The sequence below is a fragment of the Tachyglossus aculeatus genome, chromosome 1 (genome assembly GCF_015852505.1).
Source record: "Tachyglossus aculeatus isolate mTacAcu1 chromosome 1, mTacAcu1.pri, whole genome shotgun sequence".
NCBI classification, from domain to species: domain Eukaryota; kingdom Metazoa; phylum Chordata; class Mammalia; order Monotremata; family Tachyglossidae; genus Tachyglossus; species Tachyglossus aculeatus.
Window position 1 is genome coordinate 115,210,531 of NC_052066.1, and position 17,986 is coordinate 115,228,516.

The 17,986-nt window shown below is 40.7% G+C and overlaps 1 protein-coding gene across 2 annotated transcripts in view; it reads left to right on the forward strand.

The window, feature by feature from the left end:
• NBAS (NBAS subunit of NRZ tethering complex) overlaps positions 1-17,986 on the forward strand; it is a 352,219-nt gene that overhangs the window by 221,741 nt on the left and 112,492 nt on the right. For both annotated transcript variants that reach the window (XM_038758591.1, XM_038758650.1), the window contains exon 41: positions 11,284-11,513. In XM_038758591.1, coding sequence (XP_038614519.1) covers positions 11,284-11,513 — 230 coding nt within the window. The remainder of the gene's footprint in view (positions 1-11,283; positions 11,514-17,986) is intronic.

The window sequence follows — 17,986 nt, forward strand, 5'->3', positions numbered from 1 at the left end:
CACAGGTAAGGGAGTCAGAAGGACCTAGTTTTTAATCCCACTCAGCTTCTCTTGTGCCTCAGTTACCTCCTTTGTGAAATGGGTATTAAGACTGTGAGTCCATGTGTCCAACCTGATTACCTGGTATTTAACCAGAACTTAGAACAGTGCCTGGCACATATGTGCTAACAAATAATGCCCTCCGCCCCCTAAGTCAACAGTGCTGACTGAGTGCTTATTTGTGTACAGAGCATTGTACTAAGCACCTTGGATAGTTCAATTCAAAATAATAATAATAATTATCAATCAGTCGTATTTATTGAGCGCTTACTGTGTGCAGAGCACTCTGCTAAGCGCTTGGGAAGTATAAGTTGGCAACATATAGAGATGGTCCCTACCCAACAGTGGGCTCACAGTCTAGAATAATTATGGTGTTTATTAAGTGTTTACTGTGTGCCAGGCAGTGTCAAGGAGATTATAATTTAGTGGAAGAAACAGACACTGAAATGAATTACAGATAGGGCAACAGGAGAGTATAAGGCGGATATGTAACCACATACAGTTAATGCAGTTGATAAGTGCTGTGAAGATGGGGTGAGTATAAAAGTACTAAGAGGTATAGACACAAGTGCATAGATGATTCAGAAGGGTGAGAGAACAGTTGGGAAAATGAGAGGTTAGTCAGGAAATGCTCATTTGAGGGGATATGATTTTCATTGAGCTTGGAAGGTGGGTGAGTGGTGGTCTGCCCAGTATGAAGGGGGAAGGAGTTCCAGACAGGAGGGAGAACGTGAGCAGGGGGTTGACAGTGAGAGAGACAATGAGGCCCCAGTGAGTAAATTTTTGTTAGAGGAGTGAAATGGGCAGGCTGAGTTGTGGGAGGTAAATGAGGGTAGGTAATAATAACAGTAATAATGGTGGTACTTGTTAAAGCCTACTATGCGTCAAGCACTGTTCTAAGAATCATTTTTTAGAAAAATGATCCAGGCATCAGGGTAAAATATGGACTGGAGAGGGGAGAGGCTGGTGGCAGCCTCTCATTCACCCCTCACATCCAAGCCGTCACCAAAACCTGCCGGTCTCAGCTCCGCAACATTGCCAAGATCCGCCCTTTCCTCTCCATCCAAACCGCTACCCTGCTAATTCAAGCTCTCATCCTATCCCGTCTGGACTACTGCACTAGCCTTCTCTCTGATCTCCCATCCTCGTGTCTCTCTCCACTTCAATCCATACTTCATGCTGCTGCCCGGATTATCTTTGTCCAGAAACGCTCTGGACATATCACTCCCCTCCTCAAAAACCTCCAATGGCTACCGATCAATCTGCGCATCAGGCAGAAACTCCTCACCCTGGGCTTCAAGGCTGTCCATCCCCTCGCCCCCTCCTACCTCACCTCCCTTCTCTCCTTCTACTGCCCAGCCCGCACCCTCCGCTCCTCCACCACTAATCTCCTCACTGTACCTCGCTCTCGCCTGTCCCGCCATCGACCCCCGGCCCACGTCATCCCCCAGGCCTGGAATGCCCTCCCTCTGCCCATCCGCCAAGCTAGCTCTCTTCCTCCCTTCAAGGCCCTGCTGAGAGCTCACCTCCTCCAGGAGGCCTTCCCAGATTGAGCCCCTTCTTTCCTCTCCCCCTCGTCCCCCTCTCCATCCCCCCGCCTTACCGCCTTCCCCTCCCCACAGCACCTGTATATATGTATATATGGTTGTACATATTTATTACTCTGTTTATTTATTTATTTATTTATTTTAGTTGTACATTTCTATCCTACTTATTTTATTTTGTTGGTATGTTTGGTTCTGTTCTCTGTCTCCCCCTTTTAGACTGTGAGCCCACTATCGGGTAGGGACTGTCTCTATGTGATGCCAATTTGTACTTCCCAAGCGCTTAGTACAGTGCTCTGCACATAGTAAGTGCTCAATAAATACGATTGATTGATTGGCAGGAAGGTTTGCTTATAAAGCTTATTGACCAGTGGTGCAACAATAGGCAAGGGAGTAGATAAGGAAATCAAGAAGGCCATCTTTTGGGAAACAGGTCAACAGAGTATGATAATAATAATAATGGCATTTATTAAGCGCTTACTATGTGTTCTAAGCCCTGGGGAGGTTACAAAGTGTTCAGGTTGTCCCACGTGGGGCTCACAGTCTTAACATTTTACAGATGAGGTAACTGAGGCACAGAGAAGTTGTGACTTGCCCAAAGTCACACAGCTGACAATTGGCGGAGCTGGGATTTGAACCCATGACCTCTGATTCTAAAGCCCGTGCTATTTCCACTGAGCCACGCTTGATCTAGTGGGCATGAAGGGGAAAGAGGTTTGAAGCTGGAGGATCAACATGAGTAAGGGTTTAAAGTTGAGAGACAAGAGCCAGATAATAACAATTTAGCTTGAGAGCAATGACGGGTGGAAGAGTGCGAGCTGGGGGTGCAGTGGGAGGGAGGAATGGAAAACTAGGAGGGAAAGAACTATTGAGTGCCTTAAAGCCAATGGTGAGGAACTACTGCTTGATGCAGAAAAGAATGTGACAATGCGATATCAGACTTCAGATGAAACTAAAAGTCTGCTAATCTGCAGTGTTGTCCAACGTTTTCTGTGAGTGAGACTGTGTGCATTTTGATATTTGCCCCACCCTCAACCCTGCCCTTTCAGTCCCACACACACACAAAAGGGAATATCACCATTAATAATATTGTTTTCTAATACGAAGGACAATTAGTAAGCACTTAAGTACATACCTTTAAACCTGTCTATATGTTTTGTTTTGTTGTCTGTCTCCCGCTTCTAGACTGTGAGCCCGTTGTTGGGTAGGGACCGTCTCTGTATGTTGCCAACTTGTACTTCCCAAGCGCTTAGTACAGTGCTCTGCACACAGTAAGCGCTCAATAAATACAATTGAATGAATGAATGTTATAAATTATTAATTTATAATAATGTCTGCCCCCCTCTCCAGACTTGTGAGCGCGCATTGGGCAGGCAATTAATTCATTCATTTATTCAGTCGTATTTATTGAGCACTTACGGTGTGCAGAGCACTGTACTAAGCGCTTGGGAAGTACAAGTTGGCAACATATAGAGACGGTCCCTACTCAACAATGGGCTCACAGTCTAGAAGGGGGAGACAGACAACAAAACGAAACATGTGGACAGTTATCAAGTCATCAGAATAAATAGAAATAGAGCTAGATGTGCATCATTAACAAAATAAATAGAATAGTAAATATGTATAAGTAAAAAAAATAGAGTAATAAATCTGTACAAACATATATACAGGTGCTATGGGGAGGGGAAGGAGGTCTGTTGTGTAGCACTCGCCCAAGCACCTTAGTACAGTGCTCTGCACATAGTAAACACTCATTACCTACCACTGATTGAGACCCGAGCACCTCATGGACACCATCTCTGGCTCTTTGAACCGTTCCATCATTGATATTTCTAGCCATACTCAATATCAAATGGCAGGATGAGATCACAAGATAATTCAGATCTGGAATGTACTCACTCTCATCAAATCTAAGCCTAATTCAACTCCCTAAATTTGGTGGGACACGGGAGGAGAGTGAAAGATATCCCCCAAACACCTCTGTATGGGGACCTGACCACGGAAGCATTTTAAGTATGCAGGAAGAGAAAACCTCACCCATTGCTGTCTCCCAGATGAAAACATAAGTCAATTTCCGAGGACATTCCAGCCTGGTGCGCTGATATCAAGAAAGCGGGGTCTCTTTTTGTGCGAAAGTAAGGAATAATGATAATAATAATGATGGTATTTGTTAAGCGCTTACTATGTGCCAAGCACTGTTCTAAGCACTGGCATAGATACAGGGTTATCAGGTTTTCCCATGTGGGGCTGACAGTCTTAATCCCCGTTTTACAGATGAGGTAATTGAGGCCCAAAGAAGTTAAATGACTTGTCCGAAGTCACACAGCTGACAAGTGGCGGAACCGGATTAGAACTCATGACCTCCGACTTCCAAGCCCGTGCTCTTTCCATTAAGCCATGCTGCTTCTCTAAATGAGAGACAGGGAGGTAGAAGCAAAAACAGCACCAGCCTTTGCCAGCATCATGACATCACAACAAGGGACAGCCTTTTTATGTTCACAATTTTGTTGAGCGAGTGGGTCCCGCCCTGGCCCTTTCAGTCACACACACACTCAAAAGGGACTATCGCCATTAATAAAATTGTCTTCTAATATGAAGGACAGCAATTAATCAATCAATCAATCAATCGAATTTATTGAGCACTTACTGTGTGCAGAGCACTGTACTAAGCGCTTGGGAAGTACAAGTTGGCAACATATAGAGACGGTCCCTACCCAGCAGTGGGCTCACAGTCTAGAAGGGGGAGACAGAGAACAAAACCAAACATATTAACAAAATAAAATAAATAGAATAGATATGTACAAGTAAAATAAATAAATAGATTTATTACTAATTAATAATACTAATTAATACTAGTTAATTATTGCTAATTATGGGACTTGTTAAGTGCTTACTATGTGCCAAGTATGTATGTATGTATGTACTATGTACCAAGCACTGTTCTTAATACTGGGGTGGTTGCAAGTCAATCAGGGTGGACACAGTCCCTGTCCCAGGTGGGGCTCACAGTCTAAGTAGGAGGGAGTAGGATTTAAACCCCAATTTACAGATGAGGTAACTGAGGCACAGAGAAGTTAAGTAACTTGCCTAAGGCCACACAACTGATACGTGGCAGAGCTGGGATGAGGCTCCAGCTCCTTTAACTCCCAGGCCAGTGTTCTTTCCACCAGGGGTTGGGTGTGTATTTGTACACAGATATATTCGACTGAATACGTTTTTTAACTTACTCATGTTTCATTCATTCATTCAATTGTATTTATTGAACGCTTACTGTGTGCAGAGCGCTGTACTAAGCGCTTGGGAAGTACAAGTTGGCAACATATAGAGATGGTCCCTACCCAACAGTGGGCTCACAGTCTTTAAGATGCCATTTAGGCACCACCCCCCCCCACTCCTCCCGCCAAACCAAAAAGTGAAGACTTCATTTCATATTGAACTCTAGAAATATTACAAAGAAATAGTGTCAATTACCAGGCTCTCTGCTTTTACTGACCTCGAGAAACGTTTTAGGGTTTTTTGGGGGAAGGAGGGAGGGAGGTTTCCGTACACTCACATCCAAAAGTAGTGTTTCATAGATCCTGAAAGTAAGGTTTTGGGAGTTTTTCCCTCTGACAGTCTAATGGTAGTGTAGCATCAGCATCCATGGAAAATGTAATTGCAGAGACTGAAGTTAAATGTAACAGATATTGGATGAACGATATAAAAGAACAGATGAAAGTGTCTCATCTTGTAAAAATATACGTAACTCACCAGAATTTAAATTTGACTTCCTTTACATGCAGTTGGTTATGAGGCACTAGAATTTACGATTTATAGAAATGATTTATAGAAATTATGAACATTATTTCTGGGTTTGTTTTTGAACAGAAAATCCATGAAAGGTGCAGAATAGTACAGCATTTAACAAAGCCAGAAGGAAAAAAAAAAAATTTTCCCTGCTTACGTCAGACTGCCTGTTAAACTAGGTTCCCTCCCCAGTTAAGGCCATCACACTAACTTTTACTTATCTTTCCTGATCTTAAATTCACTTTCTAAAAATACCCAACATTTTCTTTTTCCGTATTTTGATGCATTTTACGTGTGCTACAACTTAAGCTAAGAATCATGGAAACTTAAAACGTATCTCATAATTTTAATCAAATGTAAAAAAGGAATAGATTAAAATGAAATACTTTTATAGAGAACATTTGCAAATGTTTTTAAGTTGCCCAGGCGAAAGTAGAATGATCCCGCAGTAAGAAATCAAAGATAAAAATGCATATTCAAAGATAATTGGATAATTTTTTGTGACTGGTAAAATTTTGTCCACACCTTGTAATTTAATCAAAGGAATTTAAGAAGAGATTAACTATTAAGAGAGAACAGAGAATGTAATGATGCAGGGGGAAGAAATTATCAAGTTCTTTAGTAAAGTTTTTCTCTTTTTTTAGGCGATAAAAATAGGATACGTTTTGAGATTGCTTAGAAGGAAAACTGGGAGTTAAACTACTTGAAATTGGTCTTTATATTTGCAATAGAGTGGTTTAAGGCAATTTGTAGATCAGGTTAAATGGAATCTGATGTGGAAAGTTAAATGTATAATTGGAAGGAATGGGTAGCCAATAGACAGATTTCACTAGGACACATTGTTAAAATAAATGGACAGAAATGTAGCTGCATTCACCATCCCTCAGAAGCCCAGGAAATCACCTTCGTGAAATTCGTCCTTTTGTTCATCTGTTATATTTTAAAAGAATATTAGCAGTAACGTGGTATTCATCATTAATTGCTACTTCTCAGTGCTGGAGTAGATACAAGATAATCAGATAGGAGAAGTCTTTCCCAAACTCACACAGCAGGCAAATCAAGGAGCTGGGATTAGAATCCTGGTCTAATGATGGCATTTATTAAGTGCTTACTATGTGCAAAGCACTGTTCTAAGCGCTGGGGAGGTTACAAGGTGATCAGGTTGTCCCATGGGGGGGCTCACAGTCTCAATCCCCATTTTACAGATGAGGTAACTGAGGCTCAGAGAAGTTAAGTGACTTGCCCAAAGTCACACAGCTGACAAGTGGCGGAGCCGGGATTTGAACCCATGACCTCTGACTCCAAAGCCCGGGCTCTTTCCACTGAGCCATGCTGCTTCTCTAATCCCAGTCCTGAACTCTTTCCATAGGTCACAATGCTCCTCTAGAAAAACTTTCCCCAAAATTAAGAGTAGTGGCTTTCCAATCTCAACTCCTTGCATCTTGCCTGCCATTTCTTATTTAGGTTGAGGACTTCAGTGAAATTCTGAGGATGACTCCGTATTTCAAATAATGGAGAATGGAATGGGATGCTTTTGCTATGACTTTGGAACCCCCCCCCCCGTAACATTAAAACGTTAAAACAAGTGATTTGCCAGTACCACTAAAATTCAATGAAATAAATCTAACACAGGCTGGCTTTGTAAAATGTTTATGATGATATTGATGGAGCCCCCTGTCAGAAACGATAAACATGCCTTGGTCCTGAGACTTCACAACTGTGAACCTGTGGGGGGTGGGTTGGGGGGGGGGGGGATTGATTATTGTGTAAAGGGTTTGTACAGGATCACTTTCACACCGTCTTCCCTGCCAGTCATGTTCCTTCTGGGGTATGGAGTGTAACAAGTGAGAAACCGGGCCAAAGTGGAAATAGTTGTCCTTCAGCTGAGATTAACAGAATTTGACAAGCTGGTGTAATTTTTAATGTGTGGACAGAATTACACCTGCGTATGAGTAGGGGTGTTTAAAAGATTATTCAAATGGCAACAAACTAGGTTTTAGGAAATCAGTAACCGGCTATAATTGTTTTGTCATAGGGCCTAGCTATGTGTTCAAAGAGAAATCAAGTTGATAGTTAAAGAACGTAGTGAAATGTCCAGGAAAGAAAGAAAACCCCAATGTACAAAGGATTTGAGATCAAAGTATTAAAAAGGAGAAATAATGAACACTCAAAGATAAATAACCATCAATATTAACTTGAGTTTAGGCTGAGAAACTTAGACCTCATTTCTTAAAAAATAAAACTGTTCTAAATATTCATTGTTTGCCTAAAGGAATTCTAGAGCTGCCCTATTTTGCATCTGGGGAAAGGGACAAAAGTGTAGGTTTTTCTTAAGACTTTTATTCTAAGTTAGAATTCTGACCCTCATGCAAGTCAGGCTCGCCTAGGTAGAAGCAAGCTCTCCGAAGAGACTGCGATGTTTGTCATAAAATTGACAGCAGGAATTTTCTGACTAGACAAGACCCTCTGGGTAAACTGTTTTCCTGCCTTATTGTTGTAACAACATCCTTATTTCCAGGTCTGGTGTTTAGTACTGTAAATATTGATGAGTTTCAGTGTGTCACTACTCTTGGTAGAAGATTCTGGATACTGTTTTTTTTGTTTTCTGACGGGCAGTTCTTACCAAATACTTATGTGACCCACTTTCTGCACCTGTTAGAACATTCCATTTAAGCACCAGCGTTTTCAACTCTTAACGTTCAGTTTATGGGCATATCCCACTCTTGTAGCTCATACATAACAAGTCTTCCCTTCTTACAGACTGGGCAAACAAACTACAGTTTCGTTAGTAATAATATTTGTTAAGTGCTTACTGTATGCCAGTCACTGTCCCCACATGGGACAACCTGATGACGTTGTATCTACCTCAGCACTTAGAACAATACTTTCCACATAGTAAGCGCTTAACAAATGCCATTATTATTATTATTATTATTATTATTATTATTATTGTTATTACTACTACTAAGCACTGGGGTGGATACAGGCAAATCATGTCACAATATCCCTGTCCCACGTAGGGCTCATATTCTCAATCCCCATTTTACAGATGAGGTAACTGAGGCCCAGAGAAGTTAATTGACTTGCCCAAGGTCACAGAGCAGACAAGTGGCAGAGCCAGGGTTTGAACCCATGACCTACTGACTCGCAGGCGTGGGCTCTATCCACTATACCATGCTGCATCTCCAGGTATATCTAAATCTGTCAGGTCTCCTGTGCAGACAACTATGAGGCCACGTCATAATCTGTTCACCAGATTATCAATTTGGTACCAAATTGATAATTACCAAAATTGATCGGGTGTTATAAATGTGTGTCACAAATTCTTTCGCTCCATAATGCGTTGGATAGGGCAGGAGTTGACGCTGGATTCTGGGCTAAGCAGGTTGCTGCAGTGGGTGTTCCCAATTGCCATAGGTGTAGGTGTTCACTGTATCTGAAACAGAAATAAATATCCACAGAGAAGCAGCATGGGTCAGTGGATAGAGCATGGGCTTTGGAGTCAGAGGTCATGGGTTCAAATTCCCGCTCCTCCAACTGTCAGCTGTGTGACTTTGGGCAAGTCACTTAACTTCTGTGTGCCTCAGTTCCCTCAGCTGTAGAATGAGGATTAAAACTGTGAGCCCCCCGTGGGGCAACCTGATCACCTTGTAACCTCCCCAGCGCTTAGAACAGTGCTTTGCACATAATAAGCGCTTAACAAATGCCATCATTATTATTGTTTATTATTAAGAAAACACATTAGATTTGAACTATGGGTAATAATAATAATAATGATGATGATGGCATTTGTTAAGCACTTACTATGTGCAGAACACTGTTCTAAGCACTGGAGAGGTTACAAGGTGATCAGGTTGTCCCTCAGGGGGCTCGCAGTCTTAATCCCCATTTTACAGTTGAGGTAACTGAGGCCCAGAGAAGTTAAGTGACTTGCCCAAAGTCACACAGCTGACAATTGGAGGAGCCGGGGCTTGAACCCATGACCTCTGACAAGATCATGACACTGTAGTCGCATAAGAAGACAAAACAAGAGTAAGATGATTCAGGTCCGGTTTTAGAAATTGGTGATTCAGAATACTTTGCATTTCTCTGGGTTTCCCGACTTTGTTTTGTTAAGTTAGCTCTTCTGTGACATAAATGGTATTCTAAGAAAGTGAGTGGTCAGTTAACTTCTCTTCAGGAGAGCGTTCTGCGTTTAGTCAGAGAGGAGCACGTCCACCAATAGTGAACCTGATTTTTATAACTGAGGTAGCAAAGACTCAGCAGTGTGTCCTGAGCATGTAAAGAGAGAATTTTTAAGTCACTTAACTTCCCTATGCCTCAGTTACCTCATCTGTAAAATGGGGATTAAGGCCGTGAGAGCCACATTTGGAACATGGAATGTGTCCAACCTGATTAGCTTATATATACCCCAATGCGGAGTGCAATGACTGCCACACAGCCAGCAAATAACAAATATCATTAAAAAAAATAACCTTCCCAATATTTCTCCTCCAGAGGTCTACATGGACACTCTCAGTGGATGAATTTGAGAGGCTTCGTAAGGTTATAAGGTTCCTTTCAAAGTGGCTGTTGAAAATTCTGCCAATGATCCTGTAACATCTCAGCCAGGTGCCCAAGTGATAAGTCAAAAGGATTCACTTCTGGAATGAATTTAGTATTGGAAACCAAAGCATAAATCAACTTTTTATCACTCTCCTAGTTCTTTCTTTTTTTCTTTTCATTTTTTAGTGGTATTTGTGTAGCACTTACTATATGCCAGGCAGGATAATGAGAGCTGCAGTAGATATAAGATAATCAATTTGGACACAAGTCCCTGTCAACACATGGGACAAGGGACATTTTTACAGATGAGGAAACTGAGACATAGAGATGCTACGTGACTTAGGGTACTAGATCACTCAGCAAGTATGTAGTGGAGCCAGGATTAGAACCCAGGTCCTCTGACTCCCAGGCATGTGCTCTTTCCACTAGGTCACCCTGCTTCTCTCCTTTCCCCCCTAGTATGCTATTCCTTGGCTTCTTTCCTGGCAATGTTTCACTATTCTTCAATGTTTCTGACTCTCCTTTTTTACACAAATAGCAAAGATAGAAGGAAAATTAGTCAGTTTCATTAGGTGTTTGGCAAAAGACTTATTCATCAAGATGGACATGGTTGATCCTTTTAAAATCTAAGCTGCTTGAAAATAAGAAGTAGGTATTTCATTATGATGGGGATACTGAAGTAAAAGTTTATCTCTAGTAAGTTTTCTGTTTCTAAGCTTTTATCCTAACCTGAAGGGAGGTATTCCTGTAATTGTTCATCATTATTGTTCTGGAATTGTTTAACGATGGGATCGAGGAGGGTGATCTGTGGATGGGTTTCATAATATACACTAAAAATAGAAAAACAAGCTAGATTGCATCGCTATGAAAAAGGATACTACTTAAATGTACACATTTTTCTTAATTTGAACTATGTTCTCTCCCCAAATTAACTGCTATTTGGGCCACCTTTGCACTAAATTCTGCCGTTGATTCTAGATGATTTTATAAAGTGAACTGCACATAGAAAGCACTAGTGCATACTATAGGCATTGATGATATAAGAAGGGTGGTGCCTTAAATTGGGAAGGTTTATTATCTGGACAGTTGGTTTGAAGTTCACTGTTAACCCTCCTGTCAAATGGTAACAATTTGCTAATGATCATTCATTCTAAACTAAATGAAACTTAAAAAGGTTAAAATTAACAAAGTCAACTGAAGAAGTCCTCATAAGGCTGAAAATTCTTTCATTTATTGGAGCAGATCTGCTTGGTGTTTGTAACCGCTGAAGAGATGAAACATTTAAATTTTGAAGGGATGTTGTATTTTAAGCATTTTTAAATGTATCTTTAGGGTTAAGCATTACATTCTAATTTGCTTGGTCCTACAGGCCGAACCAAAAGAGCTAATCCAACTGGTCACAAAGTACGTTACTCAGTACAAAAATGAAGACTGGTCTGAGGAACTCACCATGCTGATTAAGCAGTTACACTATTATAACGAGCGACTTCTGGATTTCACCCAGGCTCAAATTCTTCAAGGTCTCGGAAAAGGGGTGGATGTGCAACGGTTTACCGCAGACAGCCAATATAAGAGGGAAACTATATTGGGTCTGGCCGAGTAAGTCAATCCTGTCTCTTTTTTTAAAGTGGTTGTATTGAAAATTCCCAAAAGACTACATTTTTAGCCGTGCTGTCTTCTAGGATGCCGTCTTAATCATCATTCACCTTGAAGATTTCTTTTCCCAGGCTGCCATTTGTCGGAACATCTTTCTCACATTCCTTTAGGCAAATGAGAAATATCATTTGTCCAACTGAGTGGAGCTCATTATGGGCAGGAAATGTGTCTGCTAATTCTGTTTCATCATACTCTCCCAAGCACTCCAGTGCTCTGCACATCAGTCAGTCAGCCGTGTTTATTGAGGTCTTCGTGTGTGCAGAGCACTGTACTAAACACTTGAGAGAGTACAATATAACAATAAACAGATACATTCCCTGCCCACAACAAGCTTACAGTCTACATGGGGGGAGACAGACAAATACATTACGGATATGTACATATGTGCTGTGGGGCTGGAAGGGGAGATGAATAAAGGAACTTGGGGAAGTCAGTTAACTTCTCTGTGCCTCAGTTACCTCATCTGTAAAATGTGGATTAAGACCTCAAGCCCCATGTGGGACAGGGACTGTGTCCAACCTGATTATCTCATCCCAGCGATTGAAACAGTGCTTGGCAAATAGCAAGCACCTAACAAATACCACAGTTATCATTGTTATTATTAAAGAGAGCAAGTCAGGGTGACACAGAAGGGAGTGGGAGAACAGGAAGGGAGGGGTTAGTCAGAGAAGGCCTCGTGGAGGAGATGTGCCTTCGATAAGGCTTTGAATCAATCAATCAATCAATCATATTTATTGAGCGCTTAATATGTGCAGAGCACTGTACTAAGCGCTTGGGAAGTACAAGTTGGCAACACAACTTTGAAGTGGGGGGAGACTATTTGTCGCATAGTAAACACTCAATAAACATCATTGGTTGATTGATTAATAAAAAGGCACTGTATTTGAAACAATTACAAACCAAGCACACTATACTAAATGCTGGAGAAGTAGTGTAAATGAATTATTTTTTTCTTCCCCTTTTGTTCAATGCACTGCCAAAGTTACTTTTCTATTATAGATGATGCCTCTGAAAAATAATTCATTGAATAATAATAAGTACTTAAGTATTTAGCATGTGCCAAACACTGTTCTAAGCGCTGGGTTGGGTGCAAATTAATCAGGTTGGACACAGTCCCTGTCTCAAATTGGGCTCACACTCTTAATCCTCTTTTTACAGATGAGGTAACTGAGGCCCAGAGAAGTTAAGTAACTTGCCCAAGGTCACACAGCAGACAAGTGGTGGAGCCAGGATTAGAACTCATGACCTTCTGACTCCAGGCCTGTGCTCTAGCCACTACACCCTGCTGCTTCCCAATCCATCTTTATTGTAAGATATTTTAAAATGACAGTGTCCTTCTGTTAACATCTTAAATCAGTCATATTAAATCTAATGTAAAAGTCTTAGCATGGCATATCTTGGCCAGATCATTTTTAGCATTGCAATATCAATTGAACATTTACAGATTTTGGGCCAATTTTAAACTTTCACATAGACCCTGTAATCTACTGGTTAGTCATAGTTAGGCAATTTATCATTTAAAAACAGGGGATATATATTAGCACCAGATCCTTGGACATACTTGGAATCCAGATTAACAAATAGATCAGTAGAGATCTAGTGGAAAGGACACCTTTTACGTGCAAAGATGTTGCTATTATAATTTTAGTGTAACTTCACAGAGGCAACAATTCAGATATTTTTCTCTACTATTAATGTTCTCAGAAGTGTCAGCTTCTGTGGTATATATCATTTTGTTAGTGTGGTCTCTAAGGTGAAATTCAGGTGGAATATCATTTATCGCTGTTTTATAGATGGATCATCTCCCTCCTACCAAGCTCCAAATCGACTGCATCTGTCTTAGTCTTTACCGAGGCCAGAAGTGTAGGGGCTTAAAATGTTTATTGAATGTAGTTACTTCTTATTCCATTATAGGATTATCTTACCAAAACACAAAATGATGGTTTGAAATCTAGACAGTTTTTGAAATGCTAATACTTTTCTAAACCCTGAATTTCCAAATGATGTGCTATATGTTGCTTCGGTCGATCAATCAATCAGTGGTATTTTTTGAGCACTTACTATGTGCAGAGCAATGTACTAAGTGCTTGGGAGAGAGAACAATATAGCGGTTGGTTATTTTCTCTGTTTTGTGTACAATGCAGTCATTCAATGGACTGAATTTGCATAAATCAAGTGACACGGATTATAGGGCAAGTTTACAGTCTCTCTCTCTCTAGACTGTAAACTCCTTGTGGGCAGGAATTATGTCTGCCCACTCTATCCAGTTGTACTCTCCCAAGCACTTAGTGCAGGGTTCTGCACACATAGCAAACATTCAATAAATGCCATTGATTGATTGATATATGTGGAGAGAATAACTGAAATGGACAATTCCACTTCTGCTCTAAATCTGTGTGGGTTAACTGGATCTTTGACAATTAACTTATGGTTTGCCCTATACAGACAAGGCTACCAACTTTAATTCCATCTAGGATCTTCTCCAAGAACACACACAAAGGACTGCTTTTATACTAGATTTGTAGACTGGTTTTTGGTCTATTCCATTCCTTTACCACTCCTCCAGGGCTTTTCCACTCTTCTCTTTGCCACTGTCATTTTTTTTTCTTAAAATGAACGGGTAGGGTTGTAATCTATGCACTCGAAGTTACACCAGATGTAACATGTCCAAAACAGAATTCTGTATTTCCCCACCCAAATCTTCTCCTCCCTGTGGCTTTCCCATCACGATAGGCCACACCACCCTCCTCCCTGTCTCTCAAACCTGTAACATGAGCATTATTCTCGACTAATCTCTCTCGTTCAACCCCCATATTCAGTCTGTTACCAAATCCTCTTTGTTCTACCTTCACAACATCCCTAGGGACTCTGCCCTTCCTTCTCCATTCATTCATTCATGCACTCAGTCGTATTTATTGAGCACTTACTGTGTGCAGAGCACTGTACTAATTGCTTGGGAAGTACAAGTGGGCAACATATAAACTATATCCATCCAAACTGCAGCCATGATTGTTCATGCATTTATCATACCCTGCTTTGACTACCGTTTCAGCCTCCTCACAGAACTCTCTGCTGCCTGTCTTTCCCTTTTCCAATCCATGCCTCATTCTGCTGCCAAGATCTTTTTACAAAAAAAACTCACAGCACACGTTTCCCCTCACCTCAAAACCTTCAGTGGTTCCCCACAAATTACTGCATTCATTCATTCAGCCATATTTATTGAGCGCTTACTGTGTGCAGAGCACTATACTAAGCACTTGGGAAGTACAAGTTGGCAACATATAGAGATGGTCCCTACCCAACAATGGGCTCACAGTCTAGAAGGGGGAGACAGCAACAAAACAAAACATTTAGACAGGTGTCAAGTCATCAGAATAAATAGAAATAAAGCTAGATGCACATCATTAACAAAATAGAATTGTAAATATGTACAAGTAAAATAAATAGAGTAATAAATCTAACCAACTTATCATTATCGGCTCTAAGGCACTCAATCAGCTTTCCCCCTCCTCCTACCTCACCTTGCTCCTCTCCTACTATAGTCCAGCCCACACACTTCAGTCCTCTAACACCAACCAATGTGGCACAGTGGAAAGAACATTGGCCTGAGAGGCAGAGGTCATGGGTTTTGATCCTGGCTCCAGCATTTATCTGCTGTGTGACCTTGGGCAAAGTGTGCTTGTTTGTTGTTTTATGGTGTTTGTTATGCGCTTAACAAATACCATTAAAAAAACAAAAACAAAAAAACTACACTTGCTGTTCCTTCGATCTTATCTCTCTTGCCATCCTCCCTCCCCCTTCATATCCAAGAAAATCCTCATCCCCATCCATATTCATTCATTCAATCGTATTTATTGAGCGCTTACTGTGTGCAGAGCACTGTACTAAGCGCTTGGGAAGTACAAGTTGGCAACATATAGAGACGGCCCTTATCCAGCAATGGGCTCACAGTCTAGAAGTCTGTGTCTAGAAGTCTAGAAGAAATCCTCAGCGTCGTACTAAAATCATATGTCCTCCAAGGAGCTTCCACTCTAACCTCTCAACTCCACTTCCTCTTCTGCATTGCCTGTGCATTTTGTCCAAACGATCTAAGCATTTTGATACTCACCTCACTCTCCTCCCTACATCACGTATGAGCCTATCCTTATACTCTGTTGCTTCCCCTATCTGGAATTTATTTTAATGGCTGCCTTGCCCACTACGCTACAAGCTTCTTGAGGGCAGGGGATCACATCTATGAACTCTATTTTTCTTTCAAGAAGTTAGTACAGTGTTCTGCACAGAGTAATGCTCAATAAATACCACTGATTGATTGATTGTTTCTGGGCTAGGCCCAGACCTGTGAGAATCCCATTTGGTTGAACCCCAAATTTTTACAGGATGCTGTTATTATCATCCTGATGGTTTTTACTTCCCAAGCGCTTAGTACAGTGCTCTGCACACAGTAAGCGCTCAATAAATATGATTGATTGATTGATTTTAGCCTCACTTTACAAATGGATTATCTTTTGCTACAGGGTTAGTGCCTTCAGTTTCAGGGATTCAAATAACTTTAGAAATTTAGTGATTTATATCAGCAGTGTAAATATCTTGGAAGTAGAAGAGGAACCTGACGGTAATACCCCAAAATTGTTGCACACGCTCAAATTCATTTAGAATTTGACTTGATGGCTTCCATAAGGAATAACTCCAATAAAATCAGTCAGAAAATTGAGAACACACTTTTTTAGTTCGATTTTGTGTGTTCTGCCGTTGATTACTTTCATGCACAAATGCTATTATTCTAAAATCTAGTGTAATATGTTTTCAGAAATGTAGGATTATCATAGCACTACACTTCTAATTTTTGCATTAAACTCATAGGAGAAAGTGCTTTTGAAATTAGACACTGGTTTACTAAGGGACTAAATTTCTTTAAAGGAAGTAAATTACGTATAAAAAGGGTTTTCCTTTATGTAGTTGTCATGTTAAAAATTATTAGTGTTTCAGTCATTCATACATCAATATTCAACTACTACAGTAGACCCCCCAGCTCTAATGGTGACAGTTGAGTTCCTAAGAGAGCCTGTTGTTGTTTTAATGGGACATAGGGGATTTTATACCTACCAAATTCCCTCTTGACCTTATATATATATATAACATAGTATTCATGGAGATTTATGGAAATGTATGTACATAAAAGTTTCCAAATTAGGATGAGCAGCTGCTGTGCTTCACCATCTGTCCCTTGGCCTCTGCCCTCCAGGAGTCTGTTCACCCAGCAGTTGCCCTGCTGAGGTGAAATGGCTAACTGTAGCCCTTCCTCTCCAACCCCGTCAAACAGGTTAATTTTCTTCCATCTGTCAATCAAGAAGTTCAACTCCAGGACCCTTGAAATCCCTAGCCAAAGCCACATCAATTCTCCACCACTTCTCTTCTCACTCCCTGCCTCTTCCACCCCACTGCTTGTTGCTGGCCAGTGGAATGACGGGAAACTTTTTTTTTTTTAAAGCAGGAAATCGTTAGAAAAAAAGGGAAGAGTGGGTCTTCCTTGCCCCAGCAGCAGGTCTTGGGAAAGATTCCTTTTCTTGGACAGGCAACTACAGCACTGTTTAGATAAAATATCCCATCGTTCCTGCTCTTAATGGCAGGAGGTATCTCCCGGGAGATTTAGTTCCCGAGGCCTTGCAGTAATGTCCCTTAGTGGGGTGCAGAGTAACAAGTAAAAGAGATTTAGTAATCGTTAGTCTTCAGTGTACTCACTTAAGTAGCCATAAAAACAACTTAAATGCTTACGTAAATGAAATTATGACCAGGGTATTTTTCTTAGAAAGAAAGGAGGATTAGGTCAGTGCTTTTTGTAACTATTACTTACGCCTCAGTAACTTCAAGTTACTATTGCATTTAACACTAATGTTTGATTTATCTGACCTTAATTGAATGTATCAGTGTATAACAAATTAAATATGTGAAAGAATGAAATCATTTATTATGACAGTGCTTTGAAACCTAGTGAATGTTAGATACATTCATGACTGAATTGTTTTATTTTCCAAATTTCCATAGGGATTATTTTACTATTCAGAATGTAGGTAAATCGGTTAGCCTTCGAGGTTACATTAGCTCTTTTGGTGAAAAAATGTTATTCAGCATTGCATTCTAGTAATCTAAGTAGTTGTTCTTTTTAGCACACTGCATCTCCTATGAAAAAAACGTTTTGTTCCTCAATCACTAATAGGATCCCGCTGTGCTGTTTTGGTAAGTGGATAATGAGGATACAGCTTATTGACTTTATCCCCAAGTCACTCTATTCCTGATTGATGCTTTAAGCTTCTGGGGTACCAATTCCAAATCAGTAGCATTCATTTAGTGTAATAGAGTGGAGTTGGTAGATAAGATCTCTGCCCACAGAGAACTTACAGTCTAGATTTATTTTA